Consider the following 21775-nt stretch of genomic DNA (forward strand, 5'->3'; position numbering starts at 1 on the left):
CATGATTGCTTTCCATCGACCTGCTCACGTCACACTGTGGAATTGCTACCTCGGTAGAGCTAGCAAGTTCTGGGAAATAACACCTTTTGTGGAGGCAGCACAATGCAGCGATTTTTATAAGAGATATGGTGAACAAAACCCCTCCAACACCAGCACAGTCATGCACAGGAAGTTTAGGAAGCTAAAGGGAAGCAGGAGATAGAGAACAAACAAAAACTGACTAATGGTCACATCAACGCTGCTTGTGACATTTTCAGGAACTTTAAGGACACACAATGGACTGCACTCACTGCTCGGACAGCAACTCCCAGAGACAAACTGCAGCCTGTCACATTCTTGGTCTGTCTTGGCTATTTAGACGTATACTCTACAGCAAGACTGGTGTTTTGCTATCCAGTGGTACACTAATAAAATGAGGTGGGAATGAAACTTTCCGTTAGCATGTTTTTATATGAAAAACAAAAACAAAAAAACTTCACAACTTCCCCTCAAGAAAATCAAAGTGCAGTTTGCCAGTTGCCATCAGTTCCTCCCTATACTTAGAGAAACTAGTCAATGTAAGTGGGTGATCACTGAAACAAAAAAAGAGAATGAAAGTTGACATTCTAGAATCGCTATTTGCCCCCCAAATTTTTAGCTTTTACTTTTCTATGCAAAATCAAAAAGTTTGAAGAGAAAGATACCACCATGAATGAAAGTTTCTGTTCCCTAGCCAGCCACAGAGCCTGGTGTGGCCAAGCACAAGCCCCGGTGGAAGCTGAGCTGCAGCCACAGCCGTCCAAGGCTCCCCGTCCACAGCCCCCGGAACACCCATATGGCTGCACGCGAGCGCCGGGCAGGGAAGACAGATCAACTCCTGCTTATGCCCCATGTCCCCAGGCCTTGCTCATTACTCTTGGATGCCACAGTGCAGGCAGAAGCCTTCTCAGACAGTGCAACCCCTGTGCAACCCACCTCCTATCCCCATCTGTGCTCAGTCGCAGCTGGATGGGATCAGGGGATTAAGGACAGTTTGAGAGCCACCACTTTTACCTCAGTTTCCAGCAGACGTTCAGACCACACAACACACCTACACCGCGGCGCCCAGAACACAACTCTGCACATGGCTCAGGAGGCGCCAAACCTAAAGCAGAGGCGGAGAGCGGTAGCTCTGGCGAAACGCTGGTGAACAGCCCCGCGCCGGGGCGCTGCCGCTGGGGCCTGCAGTGCCCGTGTCCTTACCCTGGCACAGGTCTGACACTGCTGTCTTCCAGCGGGGACAAGCGCTAAGAACCCCACAGATCTTCAGCAGAGAACACGATCAGGGACATTCACCTAGCTGGTCATTCATCTTTAATAGAGTTTGTGCCGCACCTAATGCATTTTACAAAACATGTTAATTTCCAAAAGAGAAAGAATACATACAACTCAAAATATTAGTTTTAAGAGCTACACATGTATTGCATACAATTACAAAAAGGAGAAAGTTGCTTCAAGAGCTCCAGTTACAGCAACAAAACACAGAAGCACTTACTGGGCAAGATTAGAGCTCAACTCCATCAAGCCAAAACAGTCAATTCAAGTCAAGAAAGGCTCTGTCATACAACACGTGTTTTGTTACTGGAAGTCCTGTCTATTCAAACTGAATTCCATATATCCTCCTCTTTGTGAATACAAAGCCATCTCAAGATGTACACTCTGGAGCTTAAGCAGGGTGTAAACAGGATAAACTCCTTTAAGGCTCTGTACATCTTCCAGGTGGAACAGTGGCATCCACTATTCTTACCTACATCTTGGTCACAGAGGGGAAAAACAAAAAAGCTGCTTGTGTCTCTGCGTGCTGTAGATTCTAACGTGCAGGCCCAGCAGTGTGAGGCTGAACTTCCCAAAGTGCTTCTTTCTCCCCAGTCTCCATGCCCCCAGGGCCAGAGCTCAGGCGGGAATATTGGGCCCAGGTGGTGTCCGGAGCAGCCACCACCACCCGCGCGAAGCCTCCGATGGTCACAGCCGAGGGCGGCACCACAGAGGGACCCTGTCCTGCCCTGCTCCTGCCACAGCCACAGCCTGCTCCGAGAAACAGCCCCGCGAGGGCAGCGTGGCCTGACATGGCCCCGTCTGCCTCAGAGAGTGGGGTGGAGAGAGAAGCCACAGCTAGACCTCAACTAGGCTGCCCTGAACTATTTTCCAAGTAATTTAAGACTTAAAACTGCCCTTTTTTTCAGCCTTTTTTTTTCTCTCTCTCTCTGAAGAACACTTAATTTTCATCAGTGCTATATCAGTGCTATGGTGTCCTTAGGACCTCTAGACAAAAGAGACATAATGATAAAACTTACGAAGGTCAGAGTGTTGTTTTCCCGCTTCGCCAACACAAATAAGTACACTTGGGCCTTGAGAAATAAAAATACCTGGGATCTTCTGCATTTCCCACGGGACACTGGAATCTGCCTTTTTCCCTGCTTCGTTTACTTCCTCCCTGAGCTTCCCCCTTTAGGCTGATGAGCTCTCCTGTCAGGACCTGCGGATGTCTTATTCCATCTGGGCACTTTCAATGCAGTCCTTTACATCAGCTAAAGAGCTTCTAAAATGAGTAAAACAATCCAGGGGATGAAGTTTACCCTCTCCTCAGTATGTCCCAAGAATGAGGCTGGACACTTACAGCGAGGTCTCTGTTCCGCATCTTCCATTGGCAGCATGCAGAGCGGCCCCCAGCCTCAACACAGGCAGATCTTCTCAAAAGCAATCTCAAGAGTTAGCAGAATTAAAACAGAAACATACAAAAATGCCAAAGGATTTCTCCCCCCTCCCTTTCTTCCATATATATATACATATATATACACACATACACACACACACACACACACACGCACACAAACAGGCTAAAACAACTCCAGTGGTTACACAAGACACCCCATCAGAACTCCAAGCTGTTACGCAGGAAACAGACGTTGCTTTTGTTAACAATTCTGGGTGGGCCTGCTACACAAAAAGGCAAATTACAAACACTCTTAGCAAGGAGGCCACAGATCTCAGTGCTGTCCACAGCCCCTTGGATAAATTCCCTCAGACTTCTGCCAGGCTTCCCAGCATGGGCAGAAACCAACGCTGGGGCAGTGTCACACACTGCTTTTTCCCCTTTGACACAACGGACAATCATCTCAGCTGCTTCCTATCCTCTCTGCCAGACTAGACGTAGATTTACCTTAATGGCAACAACTCCCTTCCCAGGAGCCTTTCTTGGCTAAGCAGGGGGCGCATGGGGCAGCCTCTGGGGCTGCTCCAGATGGAAGCTCATCGACCACCAAGGGAAGCTGCTGTTCCCAAGTCCCCATCCCTCCCTGCCCAACTGTTGCGGAAACTGCACACACTTTGTCAACAGACTGTGGTCGCGCAAAGCCAACGTCGTTCTTTTCACCCAGCCCCTGTCTGTGCTTACTCTGAATGCATTTCAGAAACAAGGTAAGGAGCTCTCCGAGCTGCAGGTGCACTGAAAATTATTGTAGCAGCAGCTGCTATTCACACAGTATCTTGGCACCTCTGATGATCTCTCAGCAAGTGCCAGGGGAAGAACCTTCCTGGGTTACACCACATGGATGAAACGAGCAAGCGGCGGTGGCAAAAGCTCAGTTTCCAAGTTCTCTGGCTAAAACCTCCTGAATGAACTTCAGCGTTTGCTGGTACAGAAAAGCATCCTTCTTCTTTGGCTTACAAATATTTAGATGATTAACATCCACTGGAATGAGGTCTCCAATACCCAAATCTGGAAAAAAAGAAAGAAGAAAAAATTACCAAAGTTCAATAAGATGCACACGTAGCATTAGTCATTTCTCACTCATTTTCTGTCTTCTGATCACCTCTTTCGTCTTGCATCAGGCAATTTTTTTTATGTGCCAAGCAGGCACCAAGCCACTCTGCTAATACGCAGAGCTACTATGTATTGTTAAATGGGCCACTTTGGTAAATCATTAGGCCAACAGTTCTCCTGTCTGAACTGGGAGTTCACAAATGCACCTCTCTCCATATAGACTCTTTTGAATATAAGCACAACTTCATCTATGGGCACCTGCCTGACTGTACTGCGGTCAGCAAAGTCCTGACCGTACTGAAGTTTAAGCACTGACCCGAACAGGGACCTGGTTTAATCCAAGGTATCTGTATCCTGAAAAAGCCTGAACGAGCGTAGGATTTTCACACTGCTATTATTCATTCAAACTCCTTATAAAATACTTTGAAGGGGAGATTAAAAAGACAACTAATGAGGGCCTTAAAAGAAGCTAAAAACTCTAGTAAATTAAAAAAAAAAAATCCAGTGTGAATTTGCAGGACACAGGTGTTCCATTTTAACTACCGACTGCAGGACACACCACAGCCTTTACGCTTTCCTGACAGCTGTCACTGCTCCTGAGCATCCCAGTTTGGGTTTGCTGCGACTGCCACATGCCTGTTATTGTACAACCGTGTGTGTGTGTGTGGGGGTGTGTGTGTGTGCGTGTGTGTGTGTGTGTGTGTATGCTGTTAAACCAGGGAAAACTGCAGGATCGGCCTCTTTCAGAACAGCCAAGCTCGCATTTAATCCAGCAGACTCAGCTGGCAGAAAGCCTGACCTAAATCCCTGATCTAAATGTAAACTGGTGTTTAAGGCCTTATTGGTACCCTTGGGCAGTGCAGAGAGGGTCTTGCTCAGGAAAAACCTGAGAAAAAAAGTCAAATTTATAGCAAAATCCTAAGATGAAGGCCCAAGAACAAAGCAAGAGAAGGAAGTGCCTGTTTTTCTATTCAAAACTCCTACGAAAGGCAAAGAGATCACGAGAACTCAGGAGGTGAACTCTGCTTTAAAAAGTATTGCTTGAATTTAAGTTTCTTGACTACCCAAGGTATGAAAGATAAAGGATTCTTTACACTGTAAAATAGTTTGGTGATCCATTAATTTTACTAAGCAGCTATACTTTCTATAGACAGATGGAGGTGAGTTATTCATAATTACAAACGAAGGGACTACAACAACACATTAGATCTGGGCCTACTTTGTTCTTTTCAATAAGCAAATAATACTGGCATTTGGGAGAATCAAAACAAACAATTGCTGTGGTGTTATATACACACAGCTCCCTCTGATCTCAGCAGGAAGACTGTTGGCTCAGTCAAAAATTTAAACAAAAGTTAAAAGTTATTTTCTAGATCTTTCTACTAGAGAATTCAAGACCATTTCCTCCCCATCAATGCCTGCATGGGTATTTGCAAAATTAAATAAAAATAAACGGCTATTTGACATACCTGCTGATTCCAGGGGTACGACATGCAGTTTTATCATGCTGCCTATATGTGTTGGTAAAGTTTCTGCAAAACTCAGGACTGGAAATTTCTGCTCTTTGGCAAAAGACAGAAAGTCATCATTGAGCTCTTTAAGGGCTGGAGAATCTGAGAAAGAATAACATAATTTTTGCAGTTTTAGCTTGGAACATGGAATTTATCTGAAAGATTGCATTTCCAAAGAAATTTTTTGGGATAATCAAATTCCCCAGAAAGAGGAGTAAAGGAGCAATATTTTGTTTGTATTTTTTTTAAGGTAACCAAAAGCACCACTTCAACTATTTCTGCATAGCATGTCTTTTAATTACAACACACAGCTTGGGAATTTCTGCACACACCGAGTTACTCCTCTGCTAACTGGCCCCAACTACTCTTCTATCAACTCTGTCTCATTCCTTTTTCTCCCTCCACAGTCAAATACAACATTTATTCTGTCAATTCAGCATGCAATCCTAAACATAAAAATGAGGGTTGTTGCTTTCATTAGCATTTTCTGAGAGAATGACTTAAGACAAAACAAAACATGAACACACAGATTCCTGCTGGTAGATGGCAACAAAGTGAGCATACCCTTGCTGAGTTCTTTAACCTCCGCAGATGGAAAGAGAAGATATCTGGCATTTATAGAATATTCAGCCAGCTGGGAACCATGGTGAGGAACACTATAAAATATGATTCCTCTGGTGTTGTTTACAATTTTATCCATTTCTGGATTCTTGGAAGCATCCACAAGCATCTTCTTGACAAGAAGACCTGGCAGCAGAAACTGAATTAATGCAGGGACTTAAGCCATGCTGAAAGTAATCTAATGACACTATATGTCTGATCATTAAGAAAATGTAGCCTCTAGACACACAGTTATGTGAATTTCATTGATCTTGTGTTTGTAATCAACAGAGGACAAACAAAAATAAAAACCAGCAATAAAAATCTCTTCAAAGTGTATGCACTATTGAATATATTAAAAATGCATATTTTGATTTTTTAAATCTCTCTGTAAATTTCTGCAGTAAACTGTACTGAATAATTACATTCTACACTGAATTTGATAAACAGCTTCCTCTGAAATACAACAGCAGATAAAGGCACTATATTGACCAGGCAATTTGCTTACCTCCCATGCTATGTGAGACCCACACCAAAGGCCTCTCTCCAATACCAGCAGCTCTGAGCTTGTCAAGCAGCTCGTTGCTCCTATAAGCAATCGACTTTCTGTAAAAGAATAAACACAAGCAAGGTGAATCATGACAGGCTAAAACAGAATGAATTTGCAGTGCTGAGTATTTATGAAAGGGAATTGGGCACCTGTACACCTGATGACCATACTTAATTACTATTAGCAATTAACTGAAAATCCGATGATCTCTAAAAGGTTTGCAAGGTTGTGTTCACAAGGATAATAGGAACCGAGCTGAATTCAGCTTCTCAGTCTTGCCGGAAGGTGATCTTCTGAATTCACTGACTAGTTATTTCCTTTAGCATTAATTCTGTACATCTCTTTATGGATTTCTAAACTTCATTACCATATCATTAAAAAACTATTTTGGGAAGTGTCATCAATGCATAATGAGTTCTGTACCCTGAAACAAAAATACACCTGAAGCCTGACAAAAATGTGCTTTGCTAAACAACGCTCCACTTGCACAGCAATGCGCAGGAAATGAGTAACCTGTAAGTGCATGATCATTCAATACATCCAAAAATAACAGACATTTCTTCTCTTCTGTTATACTTTTCAAACAACAATCTCAAAACACTTTGTACACAAATGTATAAAATCATAATACTTTTCATTTAATAAATGAAGAGACTCCAGAAAAGATGAGCTACATGTTAAACATCAAAGATGAACCTGTGGTAGAACGAAACACAAAACTGATGCATTTCCCCATCTAAGTTTGAAAGTTTGACCTTGCAACTCCTAGTAAGAATTAAACACAGAAGACCCCTGAATAATGTAACAGTTTGTAGAAATAAATGATCAAAGGAAACAGGATATTGAGGTAATCACTGTGCAAAAGTTTAATTTACTTTATCACTATTGGTTCTAATCTTGATTTTCATATGCAGCAAGAAAAGTAAGTTAACTGCTTCACAGCCTAACAGGCCTCCTTCCGGCAGCCCTCTCCACCTCCTCCCACACTGCACCTCAGTCCTTACCTGTGGGCCTCAACTGGACATTTTGCCTTCCAGTCACTCAGATGGGTGTCATACTCCACAGATATAATCCTAAGGGCTGGACAGTCTGATGCCAACCATGTCTACATTAATTGCGGGAGGGGGAAAAAAAAAAAAAAAGGCATTAGTGAATTTGATCCACAGCCAAGACTAGTAATCTGCTGTTAAACCTTTTTTGGGGGGAAAATAATTCCACTGACCATTCGAGTGAGCTATGTAGGAAACGATGCCCTTTCCAAAAGCATGTTCCCAGCATGCCTTTAAAGCAAGTGCTTTCTTGAAAATAAATCCCCCACCCCAAATCTCCTCCACTACTGTTAAGCATACTATATTTCTGGGAAAGTTAGAGAGATAAACTGCTAAATTCTGGTTTTAAGAACAATTATTACCGTCAATGACATAAAATCTGATTTTAAATACATTACACTGGCAATTAGAGAATCTACCTTTTGAGCTTATAAATGAAGTATTTAATCTCTTGCAAGCACTTTACCAGCAATGAAGCAAAGCTGTTATTACAGGAATAATGTCAAAGAAGATTTCTGCTCTTTAGCTAATCCCCCAAATACATCTTATGCCTAAACTATTATTACTATTATTCTTGCACTGCATCCCAGCAAACTCTTTAGCACATTTCGCAGTCACAAAGTAGGCAAAATCTGGAGATGGATGAATCATTCACACATTTCTGGCTCCCTCTCCTGGGTGATTAGAGAATTACTAAAATTACCAATGAGGGTCTATCAGCATTTTTACATTTATTACACGTTTTAACAGAAGTACGTTGCTGGTTATATAGCTACAACTTGACTAACGCAGTTAGCTACTTATTTACCAGTAACATCTGTGCAGAAATCTGCAAACACTCAGGTACTCAGACACCTGTGTATGAAAACACACTTATCTTTTATAAAATGTAGTTGTACCTATTTTTTCTAAACTATTGCATTCCATCAAAAAGTTTCAGAGAAAAGCAGACACTACCTTCTCTTTTGCTAGTAGAAGAATGGAGTGAGAGCTTTAAATGTAGCAGGGATGTTATTTTGCAAGAACAGACTGCTCAAAATCTCAACTTGATAACACAACTGTACCAGAAACTGAGAAAATACTATTCATATATTCAGATTAAAAGGTACTCCGATTCCAAATAAGCAACTTCCAAACAGGCTACTCACAGAATCTCTGGACAGCTCTCTTTAATAAGAAAACAGTAGTTTTTTGTGAAAATGTTGTTATCTTCTTACCTTTGGCCAGCACTGGCTATAGTCCTCTTCCCCTTCCGAAGCCTTTTGATCCAAAGACCGGTCTCTATCTTGTTGCCGCCAGGTTTTAAATGCTGCTCCCAAAAGACCATGAACGAAAAGGATGTCTGCTTTGACGGGCTGACTGAAACAAAAAGGAGTTCTTAGGAAATGGATGGTACATATTCTTTCAGCAAATTACAGTTAATATAGAACTTTCACCCTACTGGATAGCAAAACACTAATTTTAACAGTGTATGTGATTCCTTATTTTACGGAGGACAAGATACTGCGCAGAGGATACGCATATCAAGATGAGAACCACGGATCCTTTCAGCAGGAATATAGGTAGAGAGAAACGCCGTGGGGCCCAAGTACTACTGGTAGGGCAAATATGTGCACCCTTGTGTTTTGGCTGCAACTCTTCCGCATTTTGGAAAATGCAGTTCATGCTTTGTGAAAAAAGATACATTTTTAACTCATAAAATGGCTTTGAAACTGGACCATCCCATATCGGTACATTCAAAGGAAGGAAGACTGGTATTTTCACGAGACATTCACTATCCCAAAACATTGAGAAGTATGCTGATTTGTCCAGAGGCTTCCCCACAACACTACTAACACGTAAGAAACATTGAAGAAAGACCCCACAGACAACAAGAGGGCCCCAGATTTCATCCCTGAATTTGGCCTCTCCAATAATAACATCACTTTTGAAGTCATTTAAGTTAATATTGCCGATTTGGTATAAAATCCACTTCTACAGAAAAAGACAGTCCTGATACTCTATTGACACCAGGTTTTTGGTATTAACCCGATGCTTACACAAACTATTGTAGGAATAACTACTGAAGATATTTCAAAGATAATTCACTGAGAATATTTTACAGCTATGCAGTATAAGTTGGGGAAATAAACCAGAATATTTTCAGTATGAAGGTTTGCCAAGGTTTTGCAAGAGCAGCTGAAAACAGGAAGTGCCCAGGTATGGTGCACTTCAAGTGCAGCACAGCCTTAGGCGAAACCCTGCATTGGAAGGGTTTTATTGGAAGTACTGCAAGTACTAATTCTATAAGGAAAAATACCACTCTCTCCACCTACTATTAATACAACCTGATACTTCCCTAATTATATCATCAAATTAAACCTTTGCTGTAACCTGGTTAACACCATTGAGCCAGGGAAGATAGCCACTTCTAAAGGACGTATCACTCTAGGAACGGCTTCATTCCCAGACAAACAAACACAATTAACAGAAGCTGACAGGGTTTTATTGGATGTCTTAACCATAAATTAACTGTAGCTTAGGCCATCATGTATCAACAAGATTACAAAGCATTGTATCCTACAAGAGTCAGTGCAAAGGCTACAAGGTTGTCATGTATTCAAAGCAATAATTCATTTCACATGTTGAATTTGGATTTTTCTATACAATACAGTAATATTCCTTCATGGCTAGGGACTGTTTAGAGCTTTTCTGTTGTTCTCATATCTGAGTATCGAAACCCCATTCCTGCAACCCCTCAAAGAATCAAAGAAAAGCAGGTGACATGAGCACAGCAGCACCAGGACTTCACTTTTATGATTTTTTTTCTTTTTTTAAATGAACAGTATAACCAATAGCAGAAAGTATGGTGTGATCCTTCTGCTTTACCTGCTACGATACTGCGGATGCAAAACATAAACTCCATCTGGATACTTTTCCTGCACTGTGTCCCTGTCCAGGTTAGCCAAAGCTCTGGATGCATGAGAAGACTGAATGACATGCGGAGACTTCATTACTTCAGCAAGCACAGAAACCCAACCTACATTGCAAAAATAAATTGGCTAATTAAGTAATAAGGAATACCACCCAAACAAGAGAATTCAGAAACACCATCCTTCAAAGGGATACTTGTGAAAACAAATGTTATAACATAAAATGATGACACCTAAACAGATCCACTTCTCTTTATCCAATGAAAGTCAATGGTGGATGAGAGAAATCTCCAAAATGGATAATAAAAAATCCAGAGTGGGGAGGGAGTAATGTATTTTGCTGTTATTCAGGTTACGATCTGAAGGAGGACCCCTATTCAGAAGGAAGAGAAAGTGCTTCGAGAGGTCAGTGCAGCAGTGACAGAGGAAGCACATGACCAGACCGTGTCTGCAGAGAAGTCCCTGGAAAGACAGAGCAGAGCAGCAGCCTCATCCCAGTGTGAGGCTTCTCACACAGGCCGGGCATACAGATACACTAAAGTTAAGAAATGCACCAGTAATGGCAGGTGGGAAAATTGGTAAGGATAAAAATAAAAGAATAAAAGAAGGGTCCTAGAACTCAGACCAAAGGCCTTTGCTTGTCTAGAAGCCTTTTTCCAACGGTGAGCAGAGGAAAGTGTTTCTGAGGCACTACATGCATTGGCTAAACAGAAAAAAAGGGATGATTTTAAAACAACATTGTCTAAACTGTCTGTATTTTTTGTGCTTAAAACAAAACAAACAACCTCCCCCCGCCAACACACACACACCACCACTCCCACTATACAGTTTACAAAAGCACCAAATCCCCTGGAAATTTTTGAATAGAAATCTGGCATTCAGCCTACTTTCCCTTGTTTCCATTTTACCTGCACGTACTATGGATGAATGAAGACGTTCATCCAAAGCCATATTTCCAATAATGCGAATTATGTTCCTTTGTATTTTTGCAGAATCTTTACGGAGCTGGTATATCCTCTGTAGTAGCTGCAGGCCTCCTTTTGCTTCAATTTTATCACAGTGAGAAGAAACCTAGTATTATACAGCAAATATAATGTGAGCTGATGTTCTGCAAAAAGTTCTCTGAGAGGCTGTTAATATACACAGCAGGGAAATTTAAGGGAACTGTAATGATACAAAGCACCTACTAAACAGAAATTCTTACTTCATCTAGAATTTGTTATACTATACAATTGTAAATGGAACAAGATAAAATGCAAGGTTCCTAAGGATCGACAACCTAAAATTGTACAGAGTATCTTCACTTTATTCTCACTCATGTCTGTGGGAAGTGAGATTGCTCTCCACTTGGCATGATCAAATTTCAAGTAAAGTTCAAGAGTCTGAACAGGATACACAACTATTTGCAAAAGCAGGGAGCTACTTGTCTTCGTGTCTACCACCCGGAATTCAATGGCTATAACCCTTTTCTTTGAAACACAAGGGTATTTCTACTTTCCAAACTGTATTGCAATCATTATTGGTCTTAAGCACAACAACATAATCTACTCCAAGCAGAATCTGGTCCAGCTGTAGTGTCACTGTTTGCTGATGTCCTCAAGATTTTGGCTTTCAACAACAGGTTGGCTGAATAATCTATAAATGCCAGAGCAATAAATGCACACAGAAGAGTGCAGCAACAGAAATCACAATGTCACTGCTACACAAAGTCCTTCACCTGTGTCTGCAAAGATCAGACTGCTCCTGGGAAGATGTCCTGGATTAGTTCTGTGCTTTGCAAAGCTCTGCCCAAAGGCAGAGATCCTTAGAGAGGGACTTTTGTGGATGGCCAAAGTTTATAATCTTTCTTGGCTTCTGGTTAGAGTGAATTCAAGAGGCTACTTTGCTTTCTGGCAACCTGGCCAGAGAATTAGATTAAGAGCCATAACAAGAGACCTCTTGCAAGCTTTCTGGGCTGATGTGCACAAACTCACACAAATCCACACAGACTTTGCACCCAGAATTTCATTCCATCAGTATTCTGCTTACTGAGAAGCTGCACAGTGGAACCCCTACGCACCTCCTCATGGAATGTCGCTCTCATCATTTGGCCGTGCCAGAGGGAGGTGGCCCTGCACACAGTAACTCAGCAGAGCCACCCTGACTTTGTTACTCTCTCCTGCTCTCTGCCAGAGCTGCCCTGGGCAACTTCTTAAAAGACACAAGCAAATACATTACAGGGGAACTTCACAGGCTAATTAGAAGCAGTATCTAAGAATAGATCCTATGGACACCTCCCCAGGCGGGCGGGGGGAGGGGGGAGTTTGTTACTGCTGTCTTCCCATTCACCTGAGTCTCAGCTGCCTCTACATTCTTACAAAAGTGGTGTGGGGTAGGAGACACAGAAACGGTGGCTCCTTCCCAATATATGAGATAGCAGTAGAAATGCATGTTTACAAATGTAGATTTTAATTATTATTTAAAAGATAGATACCTTAGAATGTTGCACTAATGCTTGCAAGCAGAAGAGTTCTACTGTCTCTGAAGGAATTTTACTCAACGTGTCACAATATGGAAGTCCATTTCCTCCAAAACACCATAAGCCTCCCTAAAATAAGCATCAAGAAAATTATGCCACATTCCAATGGCTACATAAAATAAGCACTTCTAAAACAAAGTACTACATGTGTTAATGATCTGAAGAAGTTGCTATAGACAGTTCTCAGCATGCATACGCTTTTTAAATTGCACAGATTATGTAATAGTACACCATAAAAATGTCGCCCAGTCTTAATTGAAAATATTAGTGTTTTAGATCCGTAGTCTTCATAGTCTATTAACTTCAAAATATACAATAAACAGAGAAAGGAAGTGTAGAGATTTTGCGGAGAGGAAGTGTAGGATTTTCATTTAATATGTGTTTCCTTTTAGAATTGTTTGCCTAAGCACAGGAAAGCAATAATCACATTGCTTCAGGACTCATACAATCTCAAGACAAAAAAAGATTTTAAGCATATAGACTGTACGTGGAAGATATTTTACTTAAGTTGTGGGGTTTCAAAGTCTGTACTTCTCTCACTCTTAGAATGCTCATGAACAGATTTATATCTTTGGATATATAGGAAGCAGATTTTTGTCTTTGAGCTCTGCAGGATAAGGGAAACCCAAACACTTCTATTCTGCGGGTAGGAACTCACCCTTTTTGCAGCAAGAGTCTGACTACTTTCACGTAATGCAAGAGATGTGAAGTACTGGACACATGGGTCAATACCACTCTGAGGTAAAGATACTAGCAATAAACGAAGTTCATCTTCTATGGGATAATCCTGTAGCAAGGGAGCACAAATACCTCTTAATTCAGTTCACAGCATGAATCAAAAAACAATATGAAATAAAAGGAACATCTGAAGCAACAGAAGTAGCTACATTCATAAAGTTGTAGAACAGAAGACCGGGACGTCAGTGCTCTGAAACTTAACATTTACAGCAACTTCTATAAAGACTTTGGGCATGTAAAATTCTAAAACCAGCCAGGTGAATGATAAAAAGTAGGCTCTCAACTTCTCGCCTTGTTCTAATCCTAGTCCTTAATTGTTTGCAATCTGTTACTCATCGGTGCAGATGTGCCCCCATGGCTTTACTGCTATAACACAGTTCCATATTTTGGTCTTTATTTTACAACTCATTAGTTCCTTTAGAAGAGTTCCATTTCAGTGTGGTTACTAGCAGTGAAAATACTAAAGCAAATAAATAAGCAACAATCAGCCAATACCTAACACCACTTACTTACATCCTTGATTTTTGGCAATGATGGTGGAGGCAGGAAAAACCGAAGGTCAATATCTTTGGACCGAGCCAAACCTATAGCAGTTCTTTGATCACAGGCTTGAGCAACTGTGCTGTACTGATAACCTGCAGCACAAGAATTTCAGTGTTACGTTTAAAAATAACCTTATGTACTTCAATTGGTTTTAAGTGTAGTTTATAATCTACTTCATAAATGCATGCGAGTACAGAAAAATCTCTCCCTAATTAGCTCTGAATTAATAGTCACAAATCTCAAAAGGAAAAAAACCTCAGTTGTTGGACCAGCACTGAATGCCCTATACCTGCAGGGCACTGGTTATTCATTATATACCAGTTTGATAAAGCGCCTCAGACATAAGATGAAAACACACAAAAATTAACATTCAGTATTGCCACTGTGAAAGGAAAACAAGGACAGTAAAACTAAGCTTAACCCCCCGGACTTGAGTCAAAATTTGGAAGACATCTGAAAAATGTTTTTCTTTGTATTAAAAAAAAAAGAAAAAAAAAACAACTCGAGACTTAAATCTAAATGTTGCCAAGACTTGCACAGACACCTAATATTAAATGATACAGAAAGCTATGTTTCAATAACACAACAGAAGTCATAAACCCAGGCAACCTTAGAAAACACAGGATGGCATTGCAGTTTTTAGTAGCCCTTCCTTATTAAACATTCAGGATAGGCCTTCAGTCTCTCAACTGAAGGTCTCTCTCAGAGTGTCCAGTTCTGGGCTCCACAGTACAAGAGGGATGTGGAGCTGCTGGAGAGAGTCCAGCGCAGGGCCACATGGATGATCAGGGGCCTGGAACATCTGCCCTATGAGGAGAGGCTGAGGGAGCTGGGCCTGTTCAGCCTGGAGAAGAGAAGGCTGAGAGGGGATCTAATCAGTGTCTATAAGTACCTCAAGGGAGGCAGTGAGGAGGATGGGACCAGCCTCTTTTCAGAGGTGGCCTCCAACAGAATTAGAGGAAACGCCAGAAACTGAAGCATCAAAAGTTCCACAGGAACTTAAGGAAATTTTTTTTAACAGTGAGAGTCATGGAGCACTGAAACAGGTTGCCCAGAGAGGTAGTGGAGTCTCCTTCTCTGGAGATCTTCCAAACCCGCTTGGATGCAGTCCTGTGCCACACGCTCTAGGTGACCCTGCATGTGCAAGGGGGCCAGACTGCATGATTACTAGAGGTCCCTTCCAACCTTAACGATTCTATGATTCTAAGGGAAGTCAGGTTTGACTAGTGACTGCTGTTCCTTTCCAAAATGTCCCTGCTTTTTAGCTGGAGAAATTCAAATATACGTATTAAAAAAATCAAGTGGAAAACTGAAGGAAGAAAAAATAAAATATTAAACTTTTTCTAAAAAAGATGTTTCTAGCCTTGTTACAGCCATACAATTGTTAAACAAAGCCACCAAGCCATTTTAAACACATCCTTCACCAACACTCACAAGTTGGGCATCTTTCTTCTTTGGTGCAGCTCACAGCTGCAAGTTTTGTCAGTGAAGCAGTACACAACTAAAATAGAATATTTATGATAACATTTACAACGAAAAATTCACACAGTTCATTGTAGCTGTCAAAAGCTGTAACACACTTTCAGTCTTAGCCTTCCTAAGACTCTGTTTTAAGAAAAAAATAAAAAATAAAAGAAAAAGCCCATTAAAGCCCATTTCCCTTATGAGGTTTGTGAAGCACCCAAATACAACAACAATGAACACTACAGTGAGCAGAATAGAGAGAAAAGGAGAAAACAAAGAGCAACTGGATCCCTGAGTACCCGTCACCCTGTGACCCTATGAAATGAGACAGAAGATATCTAGAGAAATGATCCTGAGATCATCTGCTAACAGGAAGCATATTTCAGGGTGACTTACATGATAGGGAGGTGGATAGAGGTTGCAAAGGATAGCAAAAAAAGGCATTTTTAAAATTTATTGATACTTCATAATATGTAATATGATAAAATAATATAATTTATAATACCAAATATTAAAGAAGAGTAAATTAAAAAAATATTTAGAATATGTCTGTGGGAAGTTTAACTCCCTTCTTATGACTTCTTACTACCAAATTACTAATAAATACGATGGAAAAATGGCTTACAAACAACACTAAAACAAATGCTCTGCCTCTAGCTTCTTCTTTCAAACTGGTAGGAACTTTAAGCTATTACTAGTTACCAGCTCCTAACAGAATTTTATTAACTGAACCATGGTCATAATTCCATTCCTACAGTGCCTTGCAAAAAACATCGCCTAAACTGGTGGTTCTGTTGGCAGACACAAGAGTAAGGCCAAGGAACTAATGGATGTGATGTGCTCTCCTACACCAAGGAAATGTCATTTTACTCGTGGCTGCGATTTGCAGGTGGGCAGGTATAGCGAGGTGGGCAAACACGGCAGACACCCGCTCTGCTTTATGATAGTAGGAGCAAATAACTGCTTGAGATAAAAATAAGAATACATTTTAGATGAAATTTCAGAGTGCATTTACACTCATTGCAGCAATGTTTCCATGTTAGCAGCAGATCTGCAGCAACTAACAGAGACCTTGTCACATTTGAGGCCACCCCAGCACCCATTACCATGCCAGTGGCTGTTCTCTGCGAGCTCCTGCACAGCCTGCAGCCGGACCTCTCTGTCTTCTGACTGGCTTCTCTTTAAAAGGAGCCACAAGGCACATTCATGATCTTCTCCATCAAATGTGCTGAAGTGTTCTTCACCAGAAAAGAAATAAAACTCAGGTTAAAATTAACATGCATTTCAACATTATTAGATGTTAACAGTCATATGGAAAAAAAAACAACATTCGTAAAATGCTGGTCTCTAAACTAATAGGAAGTTTTTGATTCATTTTAGTGGCACTAAATCAATACTCCATGTATTCAGGATTTTAAAAAATTGCCTTATACATGTATACTGGCTGGCACTTACCAATGAGAACTGCCAGACTTCAACAACAGGTATGATTAGCAGCTTCGAAGCTCACACACAATTGAGAAAATTGAGCTACATTGAACAACTAATTTCATAGCTCTTCTATGAAAATACATATTGTTGTAACTATTTTCCTGAGAGTTAAATGAGGACAGTAATTTGCCTCAGACAACACATCAGAAAAAAAAGTCTCTTAATGTGTATTCAAATTCTTATATTAAATTAGTCTAAAAAGCAGTGACAAACTTTAAAAAAAAATTGCTTTCATGTAATGTGGACAATTCTGATGAATGTGTACATCCCTTTTAAGTACTTTAAGGACTCTTTAATGCACAGAAAATATATTAATATTCTGAATAAAAAGAGTCCATGAAACACTACCAAGTAATATTCCCACCACTGCCTGAAACCAAAAAAGGTATAAATTAATTTTGAAAAAAAATTACTTCCTAGAAGACCAATATTTTACTATTCAATATATTAAACATGGATAAAGCCATGCTTTTAATACCTACCATTAAAAGGTCTGCGGAGAATTTTAGCTTCTGTTTCTAGAATTTTCCTCACAGCTCTATGGATTTCTCTTCTTGCTTGGTATGTAATCCCTAAAAGAGTATTTTTTAGATAATTTATAGTTTGAAGGACAAGTTCTTACATTATTACATCCTGGAATGGCTTAAACAACAGACGGCCATCATCGTAAGATAAATTCTGCAACAGTGTTAAGAGGTTTTTTTCTTTTTCCTAACAGAGCTCAGGAAATGCATCTTTCTTGATGTAAGAGTTACTTCTAGAAACTTCAAAATATTCATACAAGGTCTCAGATGTGGATTTGCAGACCAATCTATGCGCCATAGACTTTCTGATACATTTCTTGAAACTAGTGGTTTCTCACCAGATTTTCCCTATACACTGCAAGTTAACCATGTAAGAGCACTGTTATGACTATACAAACTGTAAAAGGTTTTTGTACTTATTAAGAAGACAAGGACTACACACACTTGCAAAAGCATAATAAACTATAACTCTATAAATATAACTATTTAAAAAAAATGCATTGTGGATTTTTTCCCCTTTCTCAGGGAGTTTTTTTCACAAACTATGTCAGATATTAGGGCACGATTGTAAACAACTGCTCACATCATGGTCTGTGTGGTCAGAAACAGTAGGACTCATAAGTTGTTAATCTTCCTGAAAGATAAAAGCTTTCTTTAAAGATGCACTATTTTGATATAGGTCTTTACTTATCATTTCATCTAGATGCAAGTAAAATGAAAGCTAAATTAACATATAAAATACTGCATAGTGCCTACCATGACAGAAAGGGAACCGCACACCAACAGAAGAATATCCAGCTACGTCTGGTGAACTAGCATGTTTGGTACTGATATTAATATACATTAAAAAACATTTTTTAAGCTTTTATTTTTAGCATAAATACACACACACACCTCACCTTGATATTCGCTTGGATCCAGAGAAGTTGGACGCACATATACATAGGATTTAAGTTTTTCTTGATTTATAGCTTGAGTATCAATTTTCAACAACTTCTTTAAGGATAGAACTTCATATGTAATGAATACAAAGCCTCTTTAAAAAAAAAAGCAAGCTGTGTATGAATATCATTAAAATATTTAAAAAGATAACAAATATATGTTAACAATCATTTTCTTATAAAAGTCTTTAACTGTAAATACCATTTTTACCAAATATATATTAGCCTGAAAACTCTTTGAATTTAGCACAGTAAATACAATTTAAAATAGTAAAGTAATATTTACAAAAAATACGATTCCAAAGAAGGTATTTTTTGACATGAAAGAACATAAACTTCATCACGTTTTTATAAAGTTACACGACTTAAAGACTGAACTGTATATGCAAGTTATATGTACGCTTCTTAGCTACAACTTACCCTAATACAAGTGATCCAGTTACCTTTGCAATTTTTCCTCAAAAAAAAGAAAAAAAAAAAAGTTAGGCACAACACCTCAATATAAACATAGTTAGCAATTGATTAACAAAGATAAATGAATTTCAGCAATTAAAATTAAACTTTTTAGTATTTATTTTTCTACTACTCTTTAATTTTCAGGAAATCAACACCTAGATTTCCAACAGAGAAAATGGCATTCAATTATAATTTCCTGTCCTCCTAAGCAAGATGATAAAACATTATCCTGTCAGTTATTTTTTTTCTTTTTTTATATTCATTGCTCAGGTGCAAGAATCACTCATCCTGTCTACATCATTAGCATGCCCTTGGAATTCCATATTATTTTAAGGAGTTAACTTTTTCTTATATGATGTGGATATTTTCTCAATGTATATGAAAATATGCAGCAGTATATATGTTCTTGTCAAGTCCTGCAGGATGTCCTTAATACTTATAAAAGAAAAAAAAAGTAATTTATCAAACCTAATTTGTTAAGGCAAATATCTGGAATAACACATCATATATACCGCTTTTCCTTTTAAATCTAGAAGATCTGAGATTTTTTTTGCCTGGACAAAGTTGAGATGATTTCCTGGATGTAAGCATCTCAACACAGTTATAAAGTCTGTTAATATAAGTTTCCAAATTCAATGGAAACCATCTCACTCTACCATGAATAATTCCTTTTTCTCAGCAAAAATTGGAGATTGGCCTTATACCCACTGTCACCAGTTCTGCCTTTGTGGGACCTGAAGAATTCTGGCATGAAGAGAAGAGGCAGCTACATGCTGAAGAAAGAATCACAGAGAAGATAAAAGGGCAAGAAATGCGATGCTTGCTGCATTGAAGAAATGAAGATCTCTTTGCCTTTAATGCTGAAAAATAACTTTAGAAACCCAGGAATACTATTTCTAAAAAGAAATAGCCAAGAAGAGTAGAGATTAAGCAAGACAAAACAATAAAAACAAAGTTTATTAAAGTGCTATCATGGACAGTAAGAGTTTAGGGATGCAATTCATTTGTGGCTGTAGGAGGAAAAAAGAAGTTACAAGACTTGCTGAGTTTACGATAGCTTAATGAGATTTCTACTTTGGGTGGATCCTTACCTTGTATTCTTATCTGCTCCTTTTCCCCAGAAGTAAATCTCTAATTGGCATGATTATAAAGTCCAGAACCTGAATCAGCTATAAATCAGCGTGAGGGCATTCATCTGAGATGTGAATTACCCTGCGCACATCAGTGACATGTTGACACTGCAACCTACTAAAGTCATTTGACATATCACTATGCAAAGCATGGTCAGAGACAGGCATTCACTGCTGGAAAATATAAAAGCTTTTGGTCAGAAAATATTCAGGGACTTAGATCTTTTGTATCGCCTAATTATGCAAGGTGCCAGAGCAATAAATACTTCTCTTTTAAATTAGGAACTCAGCTTGATCTTTATAGAAATAAAAGAACTACACTTACTGATATCCTTCCAGGGTAGGTGGCTTTTTGTAGCTGGTCCAGACGTTCCTATTTTTCTACAGCAAAATACACAGTAGGCAGTCACTGACATTCTGTACGTTCAAAAAAAAAAAAAAAGTTCAAATATTGATTTGGAAAACTAATAACCTGTTTTCCCTGTGTCTTTCCACAACAAAGATCATGATATACACTTTTTGGATCATTTTAATATTCTATATAAAAGTTCTACTTTAAAACATATTTGAATTATTGAACACAGTAGTCTACATTTCAATTAAGTTTCAATTAAAGTTTCCTATAGTTACATGTTACTGTTGATTTTCAATGATTACGTATCTCCAATAAACTTCTGCTTTTCTAAGTCTCCTTTCCTACTTTCTAATTCTCCCTTAAATACCAGATACGATAATATCCCTGAAGTATCAGAGATCAAGACCCTACTTGATATCATGTGTGCTTTACCACAGCTTGGTAACTAACTACTTCTGGAGCTCATATTTGGGTTTGTGCTAACAAGTAAGTCCCGTTAAATCTGGTTAAGTGGGCTCCAAGAATTAACACACATTTTTATCCTTTAAGAGCAAATTAAACTAACATTTATAAATCTTTTCTGCTGAAAATCTTAAATTTCAAAAGTGTGAGAAAAGTAAAACCACAGACAAAAAGCACTTTGCAGCATAAAAGCACCTGTTTTTCTCATCTCTAGAAAACAATTATACAGCCATATCTTCCTTACGAAAAGATTTTACTCTACTTAACCGCAGACTAAAACTTTAGCAAATGTGAAACACAGCAGCAACACCGCAACTCCCTGGATTCCAAACGCCCACGAGGAAACCAGAGGCTGGAGGGAGCAGCACTTCTTGCTCGCAGCTACCTCGGTTCAGGCTCGACCTCGGAGCAAGTTTCTTCACGTCCCTGGGAGCCCGAGGCGAAAGCCCCGATTTCCACCCTACCTCACATCGGCTCCAACTCGCTGCTGGAGGCTGCCGCGGTGCCAACGTGCGGGGCCTCACAGAGAGGCCGGGGCAGAAACGACGCTGCCTCCCGGCTGCCGTTGATTAAAAAAAAAAAAAACAACCAAAGCGCGAGTTTTTTTTTTCGGCCAAAGCCTTAAAAATATCTTAACGACAGTAATAAAAACAGCGCTTAAACAGGAGAAGCCCCTTTGACGCAAAAAAGCTCGCAGTGACGGCAAGACTGGGCTCTCTTGCGCTCTCTTCCACACGCAGGCCCAGCCCA

General features: G+C 39.7%; 1 protein-coding gene and 1 long non-coding RNA gene across 2 annotated transcripts in view; both read right to left on the bottom strand.

Moving 5' to 3' along the window:
- The window catches only part of LOC148594267 (uncharacterized), a 507147-nt gene that overhangs the window by 347232 nt on the left and 138140 nt on the right, over positions 1-21775 (bottom strand). The gene's annotated exons all lie outside the window — the stretch shown is intronic.
- Positions 3419-20644, bottom strand: SERAC1 (serine active site containing 1). Its single transcript, XM_010226463.2, has 16 exons — positions 20534-20644; positions 19043-19079; positions 18581-18717; positions 17640-17729; positions 16773-16904; positions 14173-14294; positions 13580-13708; positions 12877-12990; positions 11312-11474; positions 10360-10510; positions 8709-8850; positions 7447-7547; positions 6401-6498; positions 5857-6039; positions 5251-5394; positions 3419-3736 (listed from the first exon to the last, which is right to left on the bottom strand). Exons 1-16 carry the CDS (start codon positions 20622-20624, stop codon positions 3600-3602), a joined length of 1971 nt encoding a protein of 656 aa, XP_010224765.2. The 5' UTR covers positions 20625-20644; the 3' UTR covers positions 3419-3599.

The sequence above is a fragment of the Tinamus guttatus genome, unplaced genomic scaffold (genome assembly GCF_059628265.1).
Source record: "Tinamus guttatus ecotype Peru unplaced genomic scaffold, ASM5962826v1 Tinamus_guttatus_pri_ptg000264l, whole genome shotgun sequence".
In the NCBI taxonomy this organism is placed as follows: domain Eukaryota; kingdom Metazoa; phylum Chordata; class Aves; order Tinamiformes; family Tinamidae; genus Tinamus; species Tinamus guttatus.

Excerpts from the sequence above, each read along its gene's own strand:
- SERAC1 (XM_010226463.2), bottom strand. The coding sequence starts at position 20,624 with ATGTCAGTGACTGCCTACTGTGTATTTTGCTGTAGAAAAATAGGAACG. Across the intron at positions 17,730-18,580 it reads GGATCCAAGCGAATATCAAG|GGATTACATACCAAGCAAGA; the intron begins GTGAGGTGTGTG and ends ATACTCTTTTAG. Across the intron at positions 6,040-6,400 it reads GGTCTCACATAGCATGGGAG|GTCTTCTTGTCAAGAAGATG; the intron begins GTAAGCAAATTG and ends TTCTGCTGCCAG.